General features: G+C 32.0%; 1 protein-coding gene across 3 annotated transcripts; it reads right to left on the reverse strand.

Annotated features, from left to right (window-relative positions):
- Positions 1-5,532: 5,532 nt before the first annotated feature.
- LOC143049177 (uncharacterized) lies at positions 5,533-12,872 on the reverse strand. Of its 3 annotated transcripts, XM_076222908.1 has the most exons (6): positions 12,633-12,872; positions 9,636-9,819; positions 8,799-8,881; positions 7,224-7,313; positions 6,432-6,446; positions 5,533-5,767 (listed from the first exon to the last, which is right to left on the reverse strand). In XM_076222908.1, exons 1-6 carry the CDS (start codon positions 12,691-12,693, stop codon positions 5,598-5,600), a joined length of 603 nt encoding a protein of 200 aa, XP_076079023.1. In that variant the 5' UTR covers positions 12,694-12,872; the 3' UTR covers positions 5,533-5,597. The 3 variants fall into 3 exon arrangements, with proteins under 3 accessions (XP_076079023.1, XP_076079024.1, XP_076079025.1); XM_076222909.1 differs by lacking the exon at positions 6,432-6,446; XM_076222910.1 differs by lacking the exons at positions 6,432-6,446; positions 7,224-7,313 and having other exon boundaries at positions 12,633-12,862.
- Positions 12,873-23,493: the final 10,621 nt, after the last annotated feature.

The raw sequence follows: 23,493 nt of genomic DNA on the forward strand, positions 1-23,493 counted from the left end.
TACAAAGAAAAGTATTCGGTTACGCAGGGTAAATTTCAAAAGCGCATAAACTGTTCAATATCATATACCAAATATCTAAGCGACATATTGCGAAACAAATGTTTATCGCAAGAACAAAATTTGACGGAAGAAAAAAAAAATAATCAGAAGAAAAACAATAGGTCTTTCCACAGAAAAGGGGAAAGACCTAAATATACATAGAAACCAAAAAGACCGAGCAAAACATACCCCACTAAACACCAGGTGTGATTTGTTGTTCCCGGTAGGATGAACAGATTCTATATTTCACATTTTACTCAACGTGTTCCTCGTTGTTAATAAAACTTTGGTGATAAGTTACTTCTATAACGATTAAACAACTCAATATACGTCCGTAAAACATTCAAAGGAAATATTTCATTTTCACCTCTTTGAATTACCCTAAGTCAAATAGCTTCTGCATATGAAGCAACACTCAACAGGTGAAAGGTTTAGCTAGCTTAAAAAAAAGGTCTATTCCCCCATTTTCTGCATTATAAAATGTCTGTACCATGTCAGAAATATGACGGTTTGATAGGTTTGAGCTTAGGTTGCCATTTGAATATGGAATTTTTCATTTTGATAGTTTGATATATGTTTGATGTTTTACTTTCTACCAAGGGAATCATTATAGGAAATACACTGTACTTCAAAATGTCGACTTAGTAATGAGTAGATAAATAATAGCCAGCATTTGTATCGAAAAAGGTTTTACTTCAAATTAGATATCTATAGTTCTATATAAGTTGTTAGAAGAACAAAATAGGGTACATTCATTTTGTTTTGTTTCAAGTCCAGTATAATATTTAACGCTCACAAGATAATTAGTTTACGTAAATTTCCCACATTATGAAAATGATAATTCACATATAAAAATTGTATGACAATCATAGATTTATTATTCCAAGTAGTTCTTAATATACCCTTCGGGACGTGATATAACAAACATATTGATTCATACTCATGATACTACAAATATTTAAACTCTCAATTTGTAAGTTCCTTTATAAATTATAATATGATAAATATAAATCAAATCATTGGTTTCTGCTTAACAATAAACTACTACAATAATTAAAGGCAGTCGGATCTTCATTTACTTCATTGACCACGCCGTTATTATGTTAAAATATCAGGATATTCTATGATATGAATTAGAAAATGGTCATGAAATCTGCAAAGTTCAATTGCATAACATACTAGTAGCAACTTGATAATCATTAATGCATGTCAAGGAAGTTAATCATGTCTAAGTTCGTGTTTTACTACTTAGGAAAGTTTTCAAAAGGAAAGTTTGATATTCGTTGCCTGCTTTTTCATGACGACAATAATACCCCAAGTTCAATAACTGTCAAGATTCCGTAATAGTATTTTAATGGGTTGCTGTTATAATTCGAAATGTTTATTGATTGCAGTTTGAAAGTTTCCTATCAAATATTGGAGGATCTCTTGGTCTGTGGATTGGAATGTCTGCCATTAGCATCGGAGAATTGCTAGAATTGTGTTTCTTTCTCCTGAGAAGTATGAAGAGACATAAAAAGGTCACAGAGACGCAAACTGATGTCATCATAAATGACACTGTAGAAACTACTATAATTGATCTCTAACGAAAGAAACACACATTTTGATTTAATAAAGAACCTTTCGAACATGTCGAAGGGAAGAGTAATATAGCAAATCATCAAGTCACCAATAGTAACAGAAAACCAGGACTTACTTGATGACATACGTCTACTATAAGTCGGTCTAAAGATTTGTATAATCATGGACTTGGACTGTTAGATTTATACTGTTTGCTGTATCGTTTTGATAACTGTGGGTACTAATTAAAGAGAATAGCGGATTTGCATTGATCGTGTTCTTTTATTTTCGTCAGGTTTTGGTTATAAAGTTCATGGAATAACATTTTCTGTCAAAAGCCGCCATGGTAGTTCTTAAAAATGTAATAATAATGTATATTTATTCTGCGAAATGAATGCCATTACTTAACTCCGAAACCTTAAAATGAAACACGATTTAAAAATCATACAAGACTTACGAAGGATAGGGAAATTTAACATGCTATGTGAGATCTCATCACTCTCTTTGTGCCTTAAGCCAGTGTGGAATAGACAAACAGACGCAATACGCCCAATCAATATCCTGGCACCAAGAATATACGGGAAGAACATATCATATATATTTATATATTTTCAGAAACGTACGTTTTGTTTAACAGATATCTTTTCCTACAAAAATATTTGCATGATGACTTGCTATCACGTAGACGGTTCCAATTGTTTCTTCTCCAATGTAAATTAAGATAATCAATATATTTATAAAAAAAAATAATTATTATAAAATGACTGAATGATATTAGTCCAGTTGTAAACATTTCATTTAGATTACAGGAAGATATGTGGGACACGAACACTATATTTTTGGTCCTCAATGCTCTTCAACTTCGTACTTTATTTGGCCTTTTTAACTTTTTTTGGATTCAAGCGTCACTGATGAGTCTTTTGTAGACGAAACGCGCGTCTGGCGTATATACAAAATTTAGTCCTGGTATCTATGATGAGTTTATTTACCACACTAGATGCGCTTAGTTTGAAGGAAAACTTGTTTCACAACTGTAAAATCGTACTGAAATAACCAAATTTTTATTTCTGTTCGTGCTGCTTTGGTATAAGGGAAGTATTAAACACCACATAAACAATTTAAGAAATATGTAATCCTAAAATTAAACCGTTTTTTTCTTTTTCTTCTTAAAAAGGGGGGAACTATCTACGTTTGACATCTTTACTACGTTGGTCGTATATGCCATTCGTAAAATATTTATATTTGTTTGTCACATTGTGATTTACATTCCTATTTTGTTACATTCCCTAAATAAATTATATATAAATATACTAAATAAATAAATGATTTGGAAAATACGTTGAAGGTATATAAAATCATGTGAATTCTGAATGCAATTAGGTTCTATCCGGGCTCTCTGGTTCTAAACCTTGGTTCCATCTGTTTTTTTGGTTCTGAACCTTGGTTCTATCCGGGTTCTTTGGTTCGAAACCATAGTAACTGGTTCAACATCCGGGTTGTTCGGTTATAGCAACCCAACTTCTTGGTTCCATCTGGGTTCTATTCTAATGTTCCCGTTGAACTTGGAGAAGATAAGTATCGCAAGTATCCGAATATAAAGATAAAGTAGGTCAAAGACGCTAAAATTGTTTTATAACATTCAACATTTCTGCATCGACGGATAATGGAGCTGTGAGGTATTTATCTTCTCATTTTAATTATTTTGATTAGAAAACTAGACAAAAATAAAGCATCGTATAGATTTTAAAAATAAACCAAAATATACAGTATATCGAACATCCTTTTATTTAAATCAGTCGTTCCGTTTTCATTTATTTTCCTTTACTCATCCCTTCTTTCCGTTTATTGATATGCGTATACCTTCTGTGTGTCACAGTGAATTTTTAAGATGTAAAAGCAGACTATCCATATCTACATATCTATGAAATGAAATGTAAGGTAAAATAATTGAAACATTTTGCATTATCTATCACAACTGGCAGCACATGGTACTACTGAATCAATACATTTCTCTGTAATTTTTCACATAAATTAAAGGATTTAGTTTTCATTTGAAACCAGCATTCTTAAACATTGAGAATGGAAATGTAAAGTGTGTTAAAGTGATAGTTAAATGACAAAAGAGCAGAAAGCAGTCGTAGGCCACCAATAGGTATTTAACAAAGAGAGAAAATCCCTCACCCGGAGGTGGCCTTCAGATGGCCCCTAAACAAACTTTATACTAGTTCAAACTCCAAAACATAAAAAAGAACATACAAGACTTACAACAAGAGTGCACACGCTGAAATGTCTCGCATTCTTTACTAATCATTGATATTATGTTGACAGTCCTTAATATAAAGCTTCACTACAACTATCACATAAACTCAACATTAACCAAGAAAACTAAACATTGACCAATGAACCATGAAAATGAGGTCAAGGTCAGATGAACCATGCCAGGCAGACATGTACAGCTAACAATTCTTCCATACAAGAAATACTGTTGACTTATAGTTTAAGAAAAACAGACCAAAACACAAAACATTACCACTGAGCATTAAACCTTGAAAATGAGGCCAAGGTCAAATAAAACATGAGCGACTGACATATAGATCATAAAATATTTCCATACAACAAATATAGTTGATTTATTGCATATAGTATAAGAAAAAAAGAACAAAACTCAAAAACTTAGCTTTGACCACTGAACCATAAAAATGAGGTCAAGGTCAGATGATACCTGCCAGCTAGACATGTACACCTATCAATAATTCCATACACCAAATATAGTCGACCTATTGAATACAGTATAAGAAAAACATACCAAAACACAAAAAACTTAACTATAACCACTGAACCATGGAAATAAGGTCAAGGTCAGATGACACCTGCCAGTAGGACATGTACACATTAAAGTCCTTCCATACACCAAATATACTAGACCTATTGCTTATAGTATCTGAGATATGGAATTGACCACAAAAACTTAACCTTGTTTACTGATCCATGAAATGAGGTCGAGGTCAAGTGAAAACTGTCTGTCTGACCGGCAAGAGGAGCTTGCAAAGTACGCATATACCAAATATATTTACCCTATTCCTTAAAATAAGAGACAATTTAATATTACAAAAACAAAAAATCTTAACTTTTTTCAAGTTGTCACTGAACCATGAACATGAGATCAAGGACTTAGACATATGACTGACGGAAACTTCGTAACATGAGGCATCTATATACAAAGTATATGAAGCATCTAGGTCTTCCACCTTCTAAAATATAAAGCTTTTAAGAAGTTAGCTAACGCCGCCGCCGCCGGATCACTTTCCCTATGTCGAGTTTTCTGCGACAAAAGCCACAGGCTCGACAAAAACAAGAGACTCCTGACTTGGAACAGGCGCAAGAATGCGGCGTATTTTAACATGTGTTATCTGCTTTTGGGTCGGGTTGTTGTCTCTTTAACATATTACCCATTACCATTCTTAATTTTATTTGTGATATATCAACCCTCTTCCTATACGTCTAGCCAATGTAGAAGAAACAAACACACAGCAATACCCACAGTAGAACTCAGTTTAAAAGAAGTTCGAGTCCAATGTCAGAATAGTTAACAAAAGAAACTAAGCAAAATGACAATGATTATAAAAAAAAAGATGTGGTATGATTGCCAATGAAACAACTCTCTACAAGAGACTAAATGACACAGAAAATTAACCATTAAAGATTACCGTACAGTTTTCAATAATGAACAAAGCCCATACCGTATAGTCAGCTATAAAAAGCCACGAAATGACAATGTAAAACAATTCAAAAGAGAAAACTAACGGCATAATCTATTGTTGACTTTCATAAATCTTAAACATAAATGAAATCAATTATATAAGATCCATAAAGCAACGGAAATCAACTTTGTATATTTATATGAACGATAATACTTGTAAATAGATAAATAAATAAGTGAGAAATCAATCTTTATTTGTATATCAAACTTATAGGAGACACATTCAACGAATTTATGTCTAATTTAATGGATGCATTCGCTTTTTCTTTCCACAGTGGCTATGTGTAGTTGTTGGTTCAGTTGTTGGTGGGCAAGTTTTTGGGATGGTGTCACTCATATTACAAACTACACCAGGCGGGGAACATGATGATGGTCTATTACAGTCTAGCGACAGAGGGAGCGGGGTAGCTGAAAGTACATCGGAAGGGTAGATCAATTTTGATATCGTGTAATACATTGTATGTCTTGTCATGAAATGTTGTCATTTTAGTGTTATATCTAACATTGCCATAACAGCGGCAGGCTTGGTCAGCCACAAAACCAGGTTCAATTCACATGTTTTTCTTCAACTGTCTTGTACCAAGTAGGGAAAATGACAATTGTTATCATATAACTCGTTTTTGCGTGATTGTGATTATATCACTGTGCTCACACGGATAACATAACTATGCGTATACTGATATTAGTATTATTCTTATACTTATTTTATCATTTTGCTTGTGACAATTTTAACATTATGCTTATAATGATTTTTTCATTATCTTTATATTAATTTCATTATATGCTTATGTTAACTTTATCACTATACGTATGATAATGGTAATAATAAATTTAATGATAACAAAAAGTTTTTGTTGTCGTTTTGGGGGCTTTGATAGATACCTATGCTTATGGGATTTGCTCTTTGTTGAAGGTCGTACGATGACCTATAGTTGTTAATTTCTGTGTCATTTTGGTCTCTGGTGGAGAGTTGTCTCATTGGCAATCATACCATATCTTGTTTTATAAAGATTATAAGCACTTTTTTGTTTTCATTAAAAGCAACAAAACAATAATGGTGTTTAAAACTTACACGGTGGTCCTGGGTCTGAAAAAGAGTTTTAAAAATAACAATTGATTGGTTTTTATTAAGTTAGTAATCAAGCAACATTTTCTTTGGACTTCTAATACTTCCATTGTATGTTCTTTATCAAGTTATTGAGTATTAAACAATAAGCCACTCCAGTTTCATTGTCTCAACGCAGTTACGGTGGTTTGTTTCTCTGTCAGACTGCTTAGTTAGTGCAATTTTTATAACCGTTTCACAGATGATATCGGATATGTTCCGTACGTCGTAATTACAATCGCCTTCCCTTTCATAAAAGTGACCTACCGAATTAGACTTTTTACCGGATTTGTTATAACATGTGCAATACGACGGGTGCCACATGTGGAGCAGGATCTGCTAACCCTTCCGGAGCATATGAGATCACCCCTAGTTTTTGTGGGGTTCGTGTTGCTTACCATTTTTAGTTTATATTTTTTTCATGTGTACTATTGTTTGTCTGTTTGCCTTTTTCATTTTTATCCATGGCGTTGTAAGTTTATTTTCAGTTAATGACTGTCCCTCTGGTATCTTTCGTCCCTCTTTTGTAGTGAAATTTTAAAAAAAATAACGTACATGAATAATTTAGACATTCAGAAGATGAAGCCCCGAAGAGATTGTCTAAGGGATTTTTTTAATTACATGTTGTAAAATATCGAAAAGCACAGCCGTGATAATACTATATTGGTACACGTGATAGAACCAGAGGATATAAGAAAAACGTTAAAAGGACCTCGATAAAAGGTTTATATTCTTTTATTTCAAAATAGTTGTGCTTACCAGCTGTCCACAAAAACAACCAATCTGGCACTTTACAAAATGGACATAAATCAGTAAATGCACCTGTCTTATTGGTAGAATAAAAGTTATCTGAAAAAGTACAAACGTTTCAAGAACACTTACTGCATTGCTGAGCGATTTTTTGTTTGTCTCTAGATTTCTTCAAACTGAACCCAAACATACCTATAATGGTTTACATTTATAACTTGTTATTTGGATGGAGAGTTGTCTCATTGGCACTCACACCACATCTTCCTATATCTATTATAAACAATAACACACATACTTTGCATGATATACCTTTTATCTATATATATTCATTCATATGTATCTATTCAGTGTTTCATTCTTTTAATATGCTGTCGCTCTAAATATGCATGACATAACTGCGCGTTATGAAAGCATCATTCAATCGAAACGTTTGAGATTGGTATTGACCTATAAACAGAACTTAAATACTTCAGCAATACCAAAAGAACTTTAAAAACAAACAAATCGACGAAAAACAGTCAAAGTCATGGCAAGTACCAAAAATTAATGAATAGACGATAGTCTGTTCGTTTGCTACTTAATGAATGACTGTAATATTTTTTTCTGTCTATGACGAAATAACAACAAAAATGTGGTGCACACTGAATTTTAAAGTTGTTTTAAAGTGTGAACAACATTTTTTGTGTTATTTCGAATAGATTAATGTGGTACCTAACACTACAGGGAGATAACTCTGTAAAATCAGCTAAACGTTTTAATTACGTTGTGTTTTTAAGGGAATCGTAAGCTTCTCAATGATCAAAATTAGTGTTTGTCAAACTGCTATATAACCAGTGTAATTTTTCTGATCAATTGGTTGGTTCAAATTTCTTGAAATTTTTATATTTTTGTCAACGGGTCAAAGTAAATATTTTGTCAAAAATCTATGAAAATTAAACGAGCCAAATTAATTTTAGTGAAAGTGTTGGGTACCACCTTAAACAAATATTATAGTAACTTTAATTCTAAATTCCATTTTAAGCCGTAGTTAATCATGAGGAAAAAAAACGCTTGTAACGTCACGTTGACATGACTAAATTATGTCAATGGTCTGATAGACAAAACACTGTCAGCCAATCAGTTTAGAAGCGTTACATCCACAATTGAATTATAACAAATAAACAGAATTTACAGACAATTTGAATCACCACAATTGTTCATATATTAAACATTCTATTCCAATCATGTTACATTTTTTACACCATTATGCAAGTTGCATGTTTTAAGTGCTTAATTTGCATTTTGCTTCATTTTTTTTTAAAGAACACACACTGCATTAGTTTGAAAAAAATGATAAAATGTGCTACTCGTGAAAGTTTGGTTAGTATAATATAATTGTCAGATACGGGTTTCATTTTTTTGAGAAATGACTCTATCGTTATATTCAGGGATATTGGCATTTCGACAGAATTATAATGAAATCATACATGTTTGTATTATATTTTACAATATACATGTAGTAATTGTACGGATATGCCAATAACTGGAATTTCCATTAATAAAATATGAGACTTTAATAATGCGATGAACACCATATAAACTTACTCCAACCGCCTGCTTTAATCTCCAGAGGAATTGAAGGGTCATAAAAGATCGGAAAACACTTAAAAAAGTCACGATCCTTAAGCCTGAAAAAGTGAAGAAAGCAGTAGTTAAATTTTGTCAAAGTATAAATTAATTCAATATTTGAATAAACAATTATACATATTTTTATTAAATGCTAGTTACGTTTGACCTACATTAATCCTAATTAGTACAATGCAATTTGATTCTTATAAATACATGAGTATTATGTGCCCGATATTAAAACCTTTTTTTTTCATAATTGTCGTCTCTCGAATTAGAAGAAGGTATTGACAAATATCAGGAGACAATAAAATCAAATGGTGGTTTGAATCAGGTTTTGTGGCTAGCCAAACCTCGCGCTTTTATGTTAATGTTAAACAAACCAATAAAATGACAACATTACGTGACAAGAATACAGTAGAACCAAGAACGCGTACAGTCCTGAGTCAAATACGAAAAGCAATTATGTTAGTTTAGTTCTCGTGCACTGTCGTGTAAGTTGTATCTTGTCTCTTCTCCTGTTTTCGATTTAAACTGAAGTCTCTCTTTTTCTATATAATGATATTTTCAACTTAACTGTTTCTATTCAAGTTGTGTCCCCTTTTTGTATACATTGCCCTAACCAAAAGGAACTATGATGTTAAACAACTAATGCGTAGACATTTTTTTAATAATAAAAAAAAGCATCATGCAGTGCATTTAATTTGGGGATTTTTAATTCATATTTCCAAGTCTAGAAGGAATTCATTAAATGAATTACTGAAACTAATTTTGACAACAAGGTACATTGTACATGCAATTTTAACATAAACAAACCTCAAAATAAGGAATCGTTCTGTTATTTGATAACAACTGAAATTTTGACGACCTTCAGAGTCTCCTAACATGCTAGTTTTACCATCAGCACTAAACGTCCATGCTTCTTCAAATGTTGTTTCAAATCTATGAAATGTTTTATTGCGCCATTGACAAGGGAATTGGCATGGAAATTCAGTAACACCTGGAATGTAAGGTAGAACATTCAGCCCAAATTAGTAATCGATGGGTTCATAGAAAACAGAAAGGTATGTGGCTCCCTTGAATTTAAACAATATACTATGTAATATTTTTAATACACATTTCTTTGTACAATGCTTTGAAAATAAACTCATCGTAGTTACCAGGACTAAATTTTGTAATACGCCAGACGAGCGTTTCGTCTAGACAGAAAGTATGAGAGGTATTGTGACAATTTATCCTGGTGTCAGCAGCATAGTACAAATACAAAGCATGTTTCGGGATAATATATAGTTTTGGTTTTTCTTTCGATTGTCATTACCCCAACTGTTCCAAATGTAACAGTTTGAATCAAACCACCGGACAGTTCCAGCTCTTATCCGCATATATAGTACTCTACACTTGATGAAGTAATGGAAAATAGTTCTGGAACGGAAACCATCACTGTTAGAAGCATAGGCTTTAACCTTCAATTTTCAAATTTAAAGCGGACGCAGTTAATTGCTATTTGTATTTCAAACTATATGGGGTTTTTTTTCTTATTTACCTGTATGAAATATAACGATTTAATTTACATTGCTTAACGCATTGTTTACATTCAAAATTGTCGTTTTCCTGAATTTTGATTTATGATATGTTTTCATTTGTGCAATTTATCAAAATATGCATTATTTGCTGCAAAAAAAAATTATTATGAAAATATTTGTGAATTTGAGAATTTTGACATGATCTGTATATTTTAAATCTGTCATTGCCTTTTTCGATTATTTCTTATCAAGTATTTGAACGTTCTGCTTTCAAGTCATATACTAAGGTCAAGCAAAGACTATTTTTAGAATTTATAGAAATAAGACGACGCGTTATGATCGCCAATGAGACAACTCTGCTCCAGAGACTGTCTGACCTTAAGGAAATTAACAACTGAAGGTCTTTTTACGGCCTTCAAAAAAATAGTAAAAAATCAATACCCGAAATATCGAATTTAAAACATTTTAATTATAAATAATAAAGAGTATGTAAAATTAAAATGTTAAAATCTAAATCACTGTTGTATCATAATTTTCTACAAAGCATTGCATATATATGTGAGCATTTCTTCTACCGATAGACATTTGCAGTTTTCGTCACTTGAGATTCTATGTTCAAAAAATAAAAATCGGATCATTTCTGGTTTTTTGTTTTTTTTTTTTTATCTAACTTGGTACCAATAGAAGTACAATTGTAACAGCATGAACAGGTTGATATCTTTATTTGGTAGTATTTTTGTTGTGGAATATTTTCATTTTCCGAGAGAGAGAGTCTCGAGCTAAAGACAAATTTTATTTTCCATTTAGAAACTAGCTGTATATTTCAACCAAATTAAGTTTTAAATTCTTATTATCTGTGTTCAGAGGTAAAGGAAAGAAAAACAAACTGAAGACAAAAGAATGACACAATGAAAAAAAAATCTTTAAACAATTGTTCATCTTGAACACCTTGTTTTTTAAAATCCAACCATAAATGCCTTTAAAATATGTTTTTGGTAAAAGTTGGGTTTTTTTTGTATGAAATAAATAGTAAAAAAAGCATAATGGTAATCATTTTGTCAATCTATTAAATCTAATCTATTATCCATTTAAAAATAAAAAAGACAAAAATTGGACAGGGTTATTTGATTTGTCGATTTGTCGATCAATGTTCTTTAACTTTGTACTTGTTTGGCTTTATAATAAATATTTCGATTTGCGTCACTGATGAGTCTCATGTAGACGAAACGAGCGTCTGGCGTACTAAATTATAATCCTGGTACTTTTGATAACTATATTATTGCCATATAATACAAAATACATTACAGTTATAATATGAACTGAATACATTTAAGAGATAAGGTCTTAAATTCAACCATATAAACATGGTTTTGCTTGAATCAAGTCGTTATTAACTCATTACATAATTTGCCGCCTTTCGTTAGCAAGAACAGTATAAGTTCCCGTTGGCTTAAGATTGAACAATGATATCAATAATAATACAAAATAACTTTATTTTGATTCATTATATTCTCACAAAAAAAAGTACTGGTCCCTTTATTATGCATATTTGTGTAAAAATTTAACTTGGGCAAATTGTCAATAATTCTCAATAGTCATTTTACATTTTAGGATGAAATTGAAATCAAGATCATAGTATGCCTAAAACGAACCTTGTCCTTCAGGTTGTATCTAAATTTTATACATAATAGTTTAGTCGGGGCATTGATGAAGATCATGGCATTGTGTAGTATTTAGTGAATTTTTTCTATGAAATAGGGGAGAAAGATACAAGAGGGACTTTCAAACTCATAGAATAAAAATAAACTGACAGCACCATGGCTAACCAAGAAAAAATACAAACAGACAAATAATAGAACACAAAACACAACAAAGTAAACTAATGACTAGACAACATAAACCCCACCAAAAAATGAGGGTCATCTTGCGTGTTCCAGAAGAGTAAGCAGATCCTGCTCCCATTTATAACCCATCTATAATGTTATTTAGCTTATATTGAGCTCAATACTGCGTGATACCTTTAAGGCTTATCATTCGGAGCTTGCAATTAGTATTTTTTTTAATCTTATGTTAAAATAACAGGGTATGTCATAACTTGTGGGGGAAAATGCATTTAACTTCAGATCGTTGAATTCAAACTAAAACAAATGTATTTCTTAAATATAATGAAAAAAATCTTTATAACAAGGTGAGCATTTGTATAAAACGCACATTAAATTGTTGAAAAGAATCCATTGTATTTATGACAAGAATATGACAATTAAACAGCTATTACTTTCTGAATTCTTACCTGCACAAACTTCAATAAGTACGAAAATGAAATAAATCAGGTTTTCCTTGTAATTGTACATGTTGCCTGCTATATCCCGCAAGTCTATCCCCAGCTAAATAGACTCTAAATAGCGTATCCAATTTCAATGAAGAGGTGATGCTTTTCATCATTTATGTATATTTATATATAGTATACGTTTTTTTACTTGCGTTCACTGTCATTTTTTTACTTGCGTTTACTGTCATTGTTTTACAAGCTGTGGCAAGTTAAAACTTCCTTGATCAAATAAGTTAAGAAATCAATGATGTTTGCGTGAAACATATATTACAGTGTCTTAATATTTATTCGAGCCTTTTACACATGTTGTGACTCTGTGTCGTATGAAAGGAAATAGTGGGATTGTCCCTGGTTACATTTGAAACTGATGTATGGGAAAATGCATTCGTTTATCGTTCGTTCTAAACTGTTTCCAAAAAAATAATGTCAGTCGGGGTTTACTCAAAACAATCCATGTTTTACAAAATTTGAACGTATAAGATGCCTTTTTACTATTATCATTTATAAATCGTATGTGTTAACAGAAGCATATTGAAAATCACAGATCTTGTCTCGTTTCGACAACATAATTTGAAAGTTTAGCCATTTTGAATACTAGTAGTTGGAATTATTTTCTACGCTGTCTCCTCTATACCATGTTAACCTAATAACGGTTTTCCAAAATTTTGATGCGATATGTTTCAAATTCATATAATATTACCAGTCTTTTAGGCAACAATATGCAATTGGCCGTTTCAGAATTTAAGGACCATTGGTAATCTAATAATTCGTACACCAAAATAACGTTACGCCTTTGGGTGGATTTCCATTGTTTAAAACATTCTGAACTGAAAATAAAATTTTGGTGTACACTTTTGAAAATATTACCCAGAATATATTAGATTCTAAAACGGCGAATTGTCAACAATCGTGACATGTCTCATGAGAAAATTACCCATGACATACCTACCGTACAGCGGGTTATTTTTTGCGGGATGAATATTTCGCTTATTTTCGAGGATTGAACAAAATCGCCAAAATAAATTCCGCCAATTTTAAAGTGTACATGCAAAGGTATTGATAAAAATTTTAAATCCGAAAAATTAATAACCGCCAAAATATTTCGTATACCTTATTCAATGAAAAACGCGAAATTTTACAACCGCGAAAATAACCTGTTATACGGTTATTCACTAAATTCTCCAGAAAAAAATACAATGAGATCTCTTGGTATACAACCGTTTTGAGGTTTATATTTCAGGGCCTTACGTGTCAAAAAATTTGATTAAGACAATAGCTGAAGTATTTGTAATCCAGTTTGCACCATACATCGTGTATAAAAAAAAATAATATTTATGAACAAAAACAAGAAAAGTACAATAGATACTTCCTTTTCCCGGGCATTCACCGATCACAGTCAATCTGATACACTTGTTATCTTCCTTGTCTTAAAATAGGTTTATACTTTCTAATATATAAAAAAAATATCTGATTAGAAGTAGATGTTTCACTCTGCCTCTTTATCAATCGGCAATCATCGGGTGAATCCGCTACGTACGAAATGATCCGAGTTGTGCTGAATGCGTCTTTATTCTTGTTTAGTGCCACGTTCACATCGTGAAACAAGTCAATGAGGGCAAGAATTTATTACACAATTGCAATTATCTAAACTTCCGTTAATATTTAGTAAAGTTACGTACATTGCAGTTTATTTTTTGTATTTGTTACATTAACATTATAGAAGTATTTTGGGCAACAATACGCAATTATTGATCTCTATCGATTTATGACTTTCTAACAGCGGTATATAGTTATCAAAGGTACAAGGATTATTATTTTTAAAATACGACAGATGCGCGTTTCGTCTACATAGGACTCATCAGTGACGCTCATATCAAAATAGTTATAGAGCCAAACAAGTACAAAGTTGAAGAGCATTGAGGACCGAAATTCAAAAACGTTGTGCCACATTCGGCAGAGGTAATCTATTCCTGGGATAAGAAAATCCTTAGTTTTTTTTTCAAAAAAATGGAGGTTTTGTCAATAGGAAATACATTAAAATGACTATATAATTGAAATGCATGTCAAAACAAAAGTGCTGACTACTGGGCTGTTGATACCCTCGGGGACGAAACGCCCACCAGCAGTGGCATTGACCCAGTGTTGTAAATGGATATCAAAGGTACCAGGATAATAATTTGATACGCAAGACGTGAGTTTCGTCTACATAAGACTCATCAGTGACGCTCAGATCAAAATAGTTATAAAGCCAAACAAGTACAGAGTTGAAGAGCATTGAGGACCCAAAATTCCAAAAAGTTGTGCAAAATACGGGTAAGGTAATCTATTCCTTGGATAAGAAAATCCTTAGTTTATCGAAAAAATTTAAGTTTTGTCAACAGTATATTTTTGTACGCCCGTCAAAATTTTGACGGGACGTATTATGGTATACAAATATCAGGTGTCCGTCCGTCTGTCCGTCTGTCCGTCTGTCTGTCCGGCGTAAACATGTCTCACCGTTACTTGAGAATGACTTATCCAAATTTCATGAAACTTAATAGAGTTGTTTCTTATGATGGTCGAATGATTTGTATACTTTTTGGTGAAAATAAGATTAAAACTTTTTGAGTTACGGCACTTTGTAACTAAAACAGGGGGGGGGGGGGGGGTCACATGTCGCACCGTATCTCAAAAACGATTCTTGATTATGGCTTAAAACTTTAAACACTTCTTAGTTATATTAATCTTAATATTTGAATACTTTTTGGTGATGATTCAAAATTTCATTTTTGAGTTATTGAGTATTTTGTAAAAAAGGGGGCGGGGTTTTTTACATGTCGCGCCGTATCTCAAAAACCATTTATGATTATTGCTTAAAACTTTACACATGTCTTTGTTATATTAATCTTAAGATCTGTATACTTTTTTGTGATGATTCAAAATTTCATTTTTGAGTTATTGAGTATTTTGTAAAAAAGGGGAGGGTTTTTTTTACATGTTGTGCCGTATCTCAAAAATAATTTATAACTATTGCTTAAAACTTTACTCAAGTCTTTGTTATATTAATTTAAAGATCTGTATACTTTTTGGTGATGATTCAAAAATATTTTTTTTTTTAGTTATTGAGTATTTTGTAAAACAGGGGAGGGTTTTTTACATGTCGCGCCGTATCTCAAAAATAATTTATGATATTGCTTAAAACATTACACACTTCTTTGTTATATAAATCTAAAGATCTGTATACTTTTTGGTGATGATTCAAAATTTTATTTTTGAGTTCTTGAGTATTTTGTATAACAGGGGAGGGTTTTTTTTACATGTCACGCCGTATCTCAAAAATAATTTATGATTATTGCTTAAGACTTTAAACTCTTCTTTGTTATATTAATCTAAAGATCTGTATACTTTTTGGTTTTGATTCAACATTTTATTTCAATTATATTTAGTTTTTTGTAATAAAAAAAACCAGGGTAGGGGCTTTCACATGTCCCGCCGTGTCTCAAAAACAATATATGGTTATTGCTTAAAACTTTCTCAGAAACTATTTATGATTATTGCATAAAGCTTCCACACAAGACGTCGGGCGTATCATGCGCTCATGGCGCAGCTGTGTATTTAAAATTACCATATACAATGTTATTGATATTCATGTCAACACCGAAGTGCTGACTATATTGGGCTGGTGATACCCTCGGGGACGAAGGATTATACTACTGCTGCTTTTATTTAGTATTTGAAACTGTGGCCAATGAAAAAATTTCTTAACCAATAAAATCTTTATAAAGATGAAATGAGGTTCGTGCATACATTGTACTTGAAAACAAAATCGAGAGAAAAGAAATATAATTATGCTTTTAATCATTGGAATAAAACAAGGGTATTTGATTCTTCCAGCTTTGTTGTCAAATTGTACATGATGTAAATGGAAATTTTATATGATTTTCGCAACTTCCTTAATTCAATTTCTGTCAAAATTATATCTAGTTATAACGATTACTTTAACTGTTTAAATGTGCTTTTTAATCTAATAGGTTTTGAGATAATGGTCAAAAGATGAAAATAACGATATGATTTTTAAATCGATATTTAAAAGCAAACCGGCCTATGGCCAGTAACCTATTAAAGGATTTAGTTCTATAAACCTGTTCACAGTTGTTTCATCTTGTATTCATGATCTTTTTTTGTTATTTCACTGTTTCCTGAATTTTAAATTTTTTAGACTATCTCCCCTTCTATCTGAGTTATCTTACCTTAAGTGGACATGGGCTATGTCACAGATTTCAGTAAAATTTTGCATACAACTCTGGCTCGATGAACTTCAAATGAAATTCGAAAAAATAATGCATTTATCTCATTTATCATTTAAAATATTACTGATTGAATTCTTACAAAATTGGTGAACATTTGTATAGAAAGCACATAAAATCGGCATAAAACCTTCAAAGATTTGTCTTAAAATCGCTTAATCTGTAAATCTACTCCATCATGTCCATAGATTTTTCTTTAAAAACTATATATGTTGTTGATACATTAATTTCCGATATAATGATTCAAAATAAAGATAGGGTCACCGACTTCGTTTTTACAGTATACATCATTCAAAGTTGTGTTCTTTGTGAAAAAATCCAATAAAAGGTCGAAATAATCTTAACGTCGTCGCGTTTCAGACCGTAAAACGTTGATTTTTACGTTTTTCACTACCAACAAGGTAACAAATGGATTATTAGACAAAAAACGAAGTCGGTGACCATATGATTATTTTATATGAAACTGAATTGTTTGCCGCAAACTTGCAGCAGACTTGCTGCAAGCTTGCGGCAAACAAAAAGTTTGCAGGAACACAGAAAATAGTGTTTGCAGATGTTTGCCGCTAGCTGCAAACTTCCGGCAAACATTGCTGCAATCTTGCGGCAAGTTTGCAGAAACATCAATGTTTGCCGTAAGATTGCCAGAAAGTTTGAAATTGTAAGAAAGAATGTTTGCCGCAAGATTGCAGAAAACTTTGACCATTCTATATGTTTGCCGCAAGATTGCAGAAAACTTTGACCATTCTATATGTTTGCCGCAAGATTGCAGAAAACTTTGACCATTCTATATGTTTGCCAGAACATTGCAGGAGTTACACAATATTGACTGGGCATGCCTAGTTGGCACTTCCTGGATGCTAACAATTTAAAATTGTGGCAAGGTCAATGTTGGTTGTGTTTGGAAATGCATTTCACATATAAGAGATCAAGGAGGCATTTTGGTTCAATAATATGGGATAATCAGTATGTAATTTTGTAAGTACAAATGATTAATAGAACGTCATGCTTTAATGAAATATAATTAATGTTATCATCATACATAATTAAGTAAGCAACTATATATACATGTATGTGTGATTGAAAAACTTAAGCTATTATAAGTTTTAATTTGTAACTGATGTACTGCACCATCATGATCATGTTTATTAAGATTAAGATAAATTCTGTAATGCAATTATTACCTAGCTTTATAGTCTCAATACACATTTGAGATTTTACCTTGTTCATTTTTTAATACAGGTATATTATGTCATTTGAGAATGACTCCTGCCCCTTTTTCAAAACTCAAATGCATGTATGTATTTCCTTAAATCTCATGAGTTTGCAAGAATTCTTTCAATGACTGTTTGTATAAAGACAGGAATTGACTTTGTAAAAATGTTGCTGTGTAATTTGAAAGAGATAAATTGAATGTGTCTTCACACATGACATTAGTATATGTGTAGTTCCTGCAAGTTTGCCGCAAGTTTGCAACAAACATTTGCTGCAAGCTTGCAGCAAACAATTGCCACAAGCTTGCGGCAAATCTAATTTGCATAATTATGTTTGCAGCAAGCTTGCCGCACACTTCATTTGCATGGTTAAATGGTTGCGGCAAGTTTGCAGCAAACGTTTGCTGCAATCTTGCGGCAATGTTTGCTGCAAACTTGCTGCAAATGTTTGCCGCAGGGCTTTTTTTTTGGTAAGGGATATATCATTAAAACAGAAATGTTTGTGTCAACAACATATAGTTTTTAAAGAAAAATCTATGGAGTAGAATAAGAGAATTGGCGATTTTAAGACAAATTTTATATGTTTTTTCGCCAATTTTATGTGCTTTCTATACAAAAATTCACCCATATTAAAAGAAATCAATCTGCAATATTTCTGATAATAAAAGAGATAAATGCTTTATTTTTTCGATTTTCAGTTGTAGTTCACCGAGCCAAGTTTGTTTGCAAAATTTTTGCAAAATCTGCGACATAGCCCATTTACTGTTCCTCCACCTTAAATTACATTAAATTGACACCAATATGTGAAGTAAACGAACAGACATAACAGGTAAAAATGTCGAAATAAGGGTACAACTGTCAACATTGTATTATATAACTATAAAAACATACAAATATGTAACAAAGAAACTCAAAAGCACCGTATATAATCAAAAATAACAAAATAAAATACGAACATTTACCATAGCACAACAACACAATGACGGGATGTACAAGTACCGAGTCACGTCAAATGGATAGTACATAAATTACACAAAATAGTACAAGTAATATTAATAATACTAGGACCAGACGTTTTTTGACATACCCCTGGTTCATCAACTTTCTGAGTACGCATATAGCAGCTGCAAACTCTTGAATAACGCATCAGTTGGGAAATGTATATCCCATATGAAGGTGAAGTTGGTTTAAGATAATATTGCTACTAAGGTGGGGGAAATTGATAATTTCAAAATTAAAATCGTCTCTATTGTCATAGATTCTGGTATACTGAGAGGACCTTCAAGTCATATTTGAGGTAAAAGTCTATAAATGTGGCGGAGGAAGCCGTGTCTGTCGTTAAACTTTATTTAATTTCTAGTTCTGAGGATGTTATAATGGTACCCAATCAGACAAGTTGATAACGGAAAGAACATCATCAATATATCTGAATTTGAAATTAAATTACCTGGCTTCTTTGATCTTTTTGTTTTTGACAAGTGTCTGAAGGAACTCAGACTCATATTTAAAATAATAAGAGGTTGGCATGGAGAGGCGCATAGATCGTTCCCATTGGAATGCCGACAATTTGTTAAAAAAAATGTTTATGAATAAGTAGCCAAAACATGAAAATGAATTAAATCAAATTGAAATTGTCATTTGAGGACAAAATCCCGTAAAACACTTTTCTGATAATTTCCTAGCCAACACGGTAGGAATAGTGTTTTCAAGATTTTCAGGTTTTCCAAGTGATGTGATTGAGCTTTTTTCAAATATGACCACGTTTATGATCATAAGGACTGGTAAAGAAACAGACTTCTTTTCTATTTCGACATGAAAAAATACTCTAAAACCTTATATTCAAGATCAGGGAATTATAATTCGAATTTTTGATAAATGATGTTATCAATTGCAACCAAACAGTATGCAGAATGTTCGTGTAAAGGCTAATTACGTCAAAATTCACTAGTATGATATCCTGAGGTACCCTGTCTGGAATATAGTTATAATAAGAAAATCCATGTCATCTCTGAAATAACTTGACACTTTTATGCAAAGTGGATTAAATCGAATATCAAGGAGGTTGTTTAGCCTTTGGGTACTACATGAATGTCCTGTAATTATCGGTCTTAGTTTTAGATCAGGTCTGTTGATTTTAATATTCATAGAATCACTATTTTTTATATGATCTTGATTTTACTTGGATTTGGGAATTTTCGAAAGCCGCAAAAATTGCTGGTTTTAACCTGAAAATTTTAAAGATAATCTATTTCCTTATTGGTAAGGTTGTAATAAGGATTTCTCTTTATTCTTTTTCTTATTTTCGACATGGTGTTTTTGTCTCTATTTCCATTCAGTTTTTGTTAGAAGACATCATCTTAAAGTTGATTTAGTACCATTTCTTTGCATTGATCTTTGTCCATAATCACTATACCCCCGCCTTTATTTGCCACTTTTATTATAATAGATTCATCCTTTTGAAGGTTCTGTGTAGTCTTTTGTTTAACCTTCGGAAGATTTGATTTTACGTGTATATCGACACTATTAGAGTTGGCGGTTTGTTTTTGAGATTTATTAAAGAAGGTGAGGTAGGATTGCTAATGAGACAACTCCACTAGAGACCAAATGACACAGAAATTAACAACTATAGGTCACCGCGTACGGCCTTCAACAATGAGTAAACCACATATATCGCATAGTCAGTTATAAAAATTCCCGAAATGACAATTAAATGTAAATCAATCCAAACGAGAAAACTATCGACCTAATTTATGTACAAAAAATGAACGAAAAACAATTATGTTACACATCAACAAACATGTTTTACGAAAAAGAGAAAAACATATATACATCTCAAAGATCGTAAATACTGTTATTTACATTGTTTTTTTTTTTGAAAATGGCCGGATGTTTTCTGGTGGAATTTTAAATCATGAGAACATATCCAGACACTATGATAATAAATCAGGAAGACATCTACTGTCATGTCAACATAACTTTACAAACAGTCTCTCACAAACGAATATAGTGTGTCTTTCTATGTTGTGATGTTACAATATTGTTTCCGATAAGGGTCAAGGTTTGGTACCAATTATACGTTTTTTAAACCAGCTGCAATTGTTTGCACCTATCATAAGTCAGGAATCTGATGTTCAGTAGTTATCGTTTGTTGATATGGTTCATAAGTGTTTCTCGTTTCTCGTTTTTTTATATAGATTATACCGTTGATTTTCCCATTCGAATGGTTTTACAAAGTGAATTTTAGGACCCTTCATAGCTTTCTGTTCGCGGTGTGAGCCAAGGCTCCGTGATGAAGACCGTACATTTACATATAATGGTTTACTTTTATAAATTGTGACTTGGATGGAAAGTTGTCTCATAGGCACTCATACCACATCTTCCAATACCTATATAGTATGTAAATTCAGCATGTATAGCTAAGTTTGAAGGGTAAGTACAAACAAGGTCTTATTTAATTTTCTCCCATTATTAAAATAGGTCACCACGTACGCGATAAAGTGAAAAAGATCGAATTTTATTTTAACGCTTCGGATGGTACGGCTGAATGTATACCCTAAAAAAGCACACAAACATTTTTTTTACGGAGTTCAACAAAACTGAGGTTTGAGGAGTATGAATTAAGCGCTGTATTCGACAAACTATAACAATCACATTTTTATTTATTATAACATGATGTATAACAGTTAAGCACACTATTCAGCAAGATTCTGTTCTGAAAAGAATTTATCTATGCAGAGGTGGATTAAGAGGGGGTAAATGATAGATCCCTCAATTTTGGTGGAAAGATTGGTTGAAAATATGACTGGAGCGGGTCCCCCCTTTTCCCCTTTGAGCTTTGAAGAAGTACGCGAATAACATATTTTTCAAAGAAGAAAAAACTAATCGATAAACGGATACAAACGCAGATGATTAGGTTAGTACCTCCTCCCCTTTTGCATTGTTCTATACCATAGATATAATAGCCTTTGTACCAATGTCTATATATATATTCCCCCACAGGTATTTGTCTCTGAGAAAAACATGATTTCATATTATAAGTTACAATACATAGTGTGCTAGTGACTAAAACGATATATATGTGGAATTTAATGACCCATGCAGACATATCTTATTTGGTCTAGCACACTATGTAACGAATTTATCTTACCGCCTATCTTAACACGTGGTATTTAGACTAGTGGCTATCAAAGTGATCAATTGTACAATACAGTTATCATGGTTATAAGTATTAAGAACCTACTTCCATTGGTCTCAGTATACAAAAACAAACTAAGATACCCAATTTTACTATCCATACAATCTGTATCATATACCCAAGCGCCCAAGTACTACCCTTGTATTGAAATGAGCCCCGCCTATCAACCCGTAGTAATATAAAACCCTATACTAACCTAATATGGAATATACACGGTCTTCACACGGTTGATTTTAACACATCATATAACTAGATTTTTATGTATAAGAAGTTACCAGAGACACAATAGTACAATTTAATATAATAAGTCTCTGAGGTAAATTAAGATAAACATTGATAAATGTATATATACATGTATACCTTTATACAAGGAATTGTATATTTAAAAGGAATGGAAACGCGGTCGACTTCAAAGAAAATATTATGATGCATCTCTTTCTTTGACCGGGTGTTAATTACACCCCATCGCTCTAACTGGCTCATTACTTATATTATCTGGTAGAAGTTATCGGACGTGGTCATTTAATCTGACACTAGTTATCTCACTTGACAATGATATTTTAGGGGTATTTGTTTTTCTTTTTAGGTATAGTAGCTAGGTGATAAATCATCAAACCAAAAATAAATTAATCCAAGAAAAAAATATAACAATACAACCACATGCAAAGTTACTTATAAAAAACTTTTTATTCTAGTTTTTTTTATCTTGTTATTTCATGAAGGTATGTCACAATCAGATAATATCGGACATTTTACGAGTTTTATTAAATAGTTTTCATGCAAAATAAAGGAAATTTTAAAAATGTAACTAAATGACTTTTCAATTGTGAAATATGAATGCATGATAAAGAAAGAAGTCAATGAATCATTATGAAGGGAAGAAAAAGTAAACAACTGCAGTATATTATGTAGATAAAAGAACTTAGATTACAGGTGTTATGATAAACGTTCCAATTTGCAGTTATAATATATCATGTATCAATGATAGGCTAATTTGTGTCTTACATACTTTAAGGTGTTAAAAATCAATAACGCCGAGCTCACCTGTTAATTAATGCTAAATTATGCAGAGATGCAATAAATTTTCTAATTAGAAACAGTTAAAACTTTCCCACATTCGCATTTTATTT

Source organism: Mytilus galloprovincialis, chromosome 10 (assembly GCF_965363235.1).
Source record: "Mytilus galloprovincialis chromosome 10, xbMytGall1.hap1.1, whole genome shotgun sequence".
Lineage (NCBI taxonomy): Eukaryota > Metazoa > Mollusca > Bivalvia > Mytilida > Mytilidae > Mytilus > Mytilus galloprovincialis.